Raw genomic sequence first — 3,912 nt, 5'->3', positions numbered from 1 at the left:
AGAGTATCTATGAACCATGATCCATTCATGCCCCTTGGTATTTCTGACAAGTAACAACTGCAAGAAGGTACTTTGAAGGAAGAATTATTTTGAGGTTCAAAATTACTTGTCATTTTTCTTTCTTTAATTATGTAGTTGTATTATTTGAAACTTATATGTAATTTCCTTTTGCTGGAAAACAAGAAGAAAGGTACTTGGATGTGGGGCCTTTGAGCCTTGAAGTTATAGCTGTGTGAAGCCAACTTCTAGCCAACAGCCAATAGGTGAGCCTTCCTTTTTCGCAGGTAATGCATTTAATAAATTGCTTTGATTGTCGGCAGCATTTAATAGAGATAAAAATAAAATGAAATAAAAATGGATACAAAATTAATAAAAATACTTTATAAATAAAGTCAAAATAAATTCTCTAACTCCCATATAAATGACATAGATGAGGATGTTTTAAACTGACATGCTTCTGGCATTTTTAATTAATTTATATTCTCTAATAAATTATTAGTCAATAACATTTAAAATTAGAAAAAATGACAATTATAAACCCAAAAAAGTATTAATGACAATTTCAAATCTTCAAAAAAGCGAAATTTCTTTTAAAAATTATGGTTTTAACTTACAATTAAAAATTTAATAAATCGATGAAATTACCTCATAAGCAAGTGCAACAAATAGCTTATCAAAGTCTTATGTTTTTTTAGTAGGAAATCCTTTGCATTGCTCCGAAGATGCTCGGTTTGCCTTCAATCTTGGTCTTCGAACAAAGTGGGGAGTGTCTTGTAACTCATGTCTTGGTCTTCGACTAAGAAGATCATCTTATAATCCATTTTTTTTTTTTGGTTTAAAAACGTAGGCCTATAATTGATTTGATAGTGTTATAATTATTGAAATTAGTAACATGAAATGAGAGCATTTTAAGGTTTTTTAAAATTAAACATGATTTATTTAACTAAATAAGTTTAATTAAATGATCAAACCTGACCTGAGTTTATTTAATAAATAAGCTAGATCAAGCTTTAGATAAATCTTTAATAGTAACTTGACCTGTTCCCACCCCTAATTTTAAATTATCATTAATGCCTTCTTGAGATTTGTAATTGTCATTTTCCTTTAAAATTATATAATATTTTAAAATATATCTTTATTTAAAAGTGTTTTAATTAAATATTTTATTGATTATATTTTAAAAAACTTAAAATATTTTATATTTTTTGACATGAAAAATCTTATAATACTCAATCAAGAGAGCATTGATTTTCCTTTTAATATGCATATTTTCTGCATTCTCGTTTTGTACTTCTGAATTTAAAGTCGGGTCATGGAAGGTACTTGATTTTTCCTACTCCGTCAGGTTGCCTGAATCAACACTTCAACAGACAAAAAGACGAGTTGATGCTCAGCACGAACAGTTTATTACATGTTCAATGAATTGGGCTCTAACGTCTATTGTTAACAAATAATAAAAGAAACCGGCACTTTTATATAATTCTAGTATATCATATCCTCACATGGCATCCCATACAACACAGATTTATGTAAAGGAAGAAGAAATTAGCAAGCCCACATAAATACAAAGGAACAAAATATGATTATTTTGATTTCCCCCACATTAATTGAGATTGCTTGTTATTAACTAGCAATTCTGGATGGGGACTAATGGCATCTTTCCCCCGTATGTCTCCGGAAGCTGATCCTCCTCTATATCTTCCTGCAATCTTGATTTTAACGTACTGTTCTCCACAAACACAATCTGTGCAAACATTGTCCAATCATAAAATAATCACATGCACGAGTGTGTGTGTGTGTGTGTGTGTGTGTGTGTGTGCAGATTTCTAAAATGTCACCTTCTCCTTGGTTTTCTTGTCAATGAAAGGGTAAACAATCTTCCAAGCCGTCATAAATAAGGAGGGTGCGTTTACTATGAATAACTTACCCAGCCTTTCTGGGTAATAATCCTGCAACCACAAGAAACCCACCATGAAAATATTCAAAATATGATTCTTGATCAAGATGCAGTTGATGAACTAACATACCCATCTTAAATTCTTGATAGAATTCTATTGTCTTGTTGAACTACTTATCCTGCGTATGTCAGGACGAAATAATTTTAACTTTACCTGCAAAATTTTTAGAGCACCAAGATAACCACGGATATCACAGTTTGAGTATCCCCATCCTTTAAGATCTCCTATACCTACAAACTTCTCTTCACCAGTTGGCATCCTGAGAAACACCAAATGGTATTTTACTTTAAAAGTTACAAACTTGTGCTGTTTCACTGTTCTAAGTACAGGTTCAGCATCATAACAACAAAGGGAGACGAATTACCTTGAACACAGTTTATCAAGAGAGTACACTACAAAACCTGTACAAGCGAATTTAGTTTGTACGTAAGAATTGAATTCCGGTGGCAGATTTCAAAACTGTCAGAGGATTTCGTGATTGAAAACTCACGTTTGAATTCGTCCAGACCACCAACTTTGTTTTGAAAGTGTCTTGCTCCAAAGACAACTGTTATGGGACGTCCTTTCTTATCGAATCCCTGCATGAACATCTTGTTCTGGGCAAGTTCATCTGGAACCTCTGATAGAGAAATAGAACCATTTGGAACAAATGAGCTTCTCCATTTCAGGAACTCCAGGAACATTGATGAAGCCTTTTCTATATCTAGTTCACGAGCGCGCAAGAATCTTCTGATCGTCAAATCATCATATTCCTGAAATATTACCACTTTACCAGTTAGCCTCAACGTAAGAAAATGAACAATATCTTTCGAAATCATGGCTACTAAAGATGTCCAATAAAGCTGCAGGCATTGTCAAAAACAGAAGGGGGCCGAAGAATCACTTCGAGATCCGAGTAAACAAATTGTTCTTTTCACAAAGTCTCAGAGAGATCTAACCATCGGAGAGGAAAAAAATCGAAGCCATCAAAAGAAGCAAAATTGTTGGAAATAGAAGCAGCAAAATAGACAGTGAAAATGATTACCTTAGCAGAGGGATCCTTGGATTCAACGAAAGCTCTCATGAGAGGAATCTTAGATAGTTCTGTCTCAGAGATGTTCTTATCGTCTACCTCTTCCTCGAAAGCCATAATTTCTGGTGGTGTTGCTGCTTTAATTTTCCTGCACTTTATAGACAACCAGAGTCTCAGTTTGAAATCTTTCCGTTTTCGTCCAAGAGCTCAACTTTATGTCCATGTATATCTTTTTCCGCATATTTTGTGTCACCCAGATCTCACCAGAACCACCGCTTTGAATTTAATGCTGCCGGTCTTCTCCTTCTCTTCACTGCACTGGTGATAGTGGCGTAAGCGGCGGGTTTTTGTTTTTATTTAAACACATTCAGATTGAGATTTCCTCAAATTTTCATGCGACTCAACCAATACTCCCACGAGAGAATATTGGACCAATGGATGTGGAAAATAGAATTTTCAAAAATTATGAATATATTTTTTAAATATTTTAAAATATATTCCATTCATAAAATTAGTTGAAAGTTATTTTTTTTTCTATTTACAGAACAAACATATAAAACATGCAATAATAACTTTCTCATGAATTGGACCAAGAATATATCTTGTGTAATTAAATGATTATAATATCCAACTAAATTATTTAACCTTCAACTAATTGAATTGATTTCACGTACACACAATCATCTTATTTTTTCTCATTTTACAATCATTTCTTTCCTTTTTTGCCCCAAGAGGATCACTATCAAATATTTTTCAATAGCGTTATCCAATATTTGCAGGATTAATCATTAAATTCTGGTTTTTGGAAGTTGAACAATAGGTTGGAATCTATTATCTATCATTTGCTATCATTATATTTCTTGATAATATCTTCACCAAATAGTTATTCATTTGTTCATAACATGTGATTTGTTCTCACTGATTATGAAACCTTGTTTGGAT

The 3,912-nt window shown here is 32.7% G+C and overlaps 1 protein-coding gene across 2 annotated transcripts; it reads right to left on the bottom strand.

Moving 5' to 3' along the window:
• Positions 1–1,454: 1,454 nt before the first annotated feature.
• LOC129320988 (uncharacterized) lies at positions 1,455–3,316 on the bottom strand. 2 transcript variants are annotated; one of them, XM_054966705.1, is made up of 6 exons: positions 2,983–3,301; positions 2,449–2,710; positions 2,323–2,359; positions 2,112–2,217; positions 1,839–1,949; positions 1,455–1,744 (listed from the first exon to the last, which is right to left on the bottom strand). In XM_054966705.1, exons 1-6 carry the CDS (start codon positions 3,085–3,087, stop codon positions 1,628–1,630), a joined length of 738 nt encoding a protein of 245 aa, XP_054822680.1. In that variant the 5' UTR covers positions 3,088–3,301; the 3' UTR covers positions 1,455–1,627. The 2 variants fall into 2 exon arrangements, with proteins under 2 accessions (XP_054822680.1, XP_054822681.1); XM_054966706.1 differs by lacking the exon at positions 1,839–1,949 and having other exon boundaries at positions 2,983–3,316.
• Positions 3,317–3,912: the final 596 nt, after the last annotated feature.

Source organism: Prosopis cineraria, unplaced genomic scaffold (genome assembly GCF_029017545.1).
Source record: "Prosopis cineraria cultivar Desert tree isolate PC_DT_omini unplaced genomic scaffold, ASM2901754v1 PC9, whole genome shotgun sequence".
In the NCBI taxonomy this organism is placed as follows: Eukaryota; Viridiplantae; Streptophyta; class Magnoliopsida; order Fabales; family Fabaceae; genus Prosopis; species Prosopis cineraria.
The sequence above is the reverse complement of the archived record's forward strand: the minus strand, read 5'-3'. Positions and strand labels throughout refer to the sequence as shown.

Excerpts from the sequence above, each read along its gene's own strand:
- LOC129320988 (XM_054966705.1), bottom strand. The coding sequence starts at position 3,087 with ATGGCTTTCGAGGAAGAGGTAGACGATAAGAACATCTCTGAGACAGAA. Across the intron at positions 2,360-2,448 it reads TGGTCTGGACGAATTCAAAC|GTTTTGTAGTGTACTCTCTT; the intron begins GTGAGTTTTCAA and ends TCGCTTGTACAG. Across the intron at positions 1,950-2,111 it reads GTGCTCTAAAAATTTTGCAG|GATTATTACCCAGAAAGGCT; the intron begins GTAAAGTTAAAA and ends TTGTGGTTGCAG.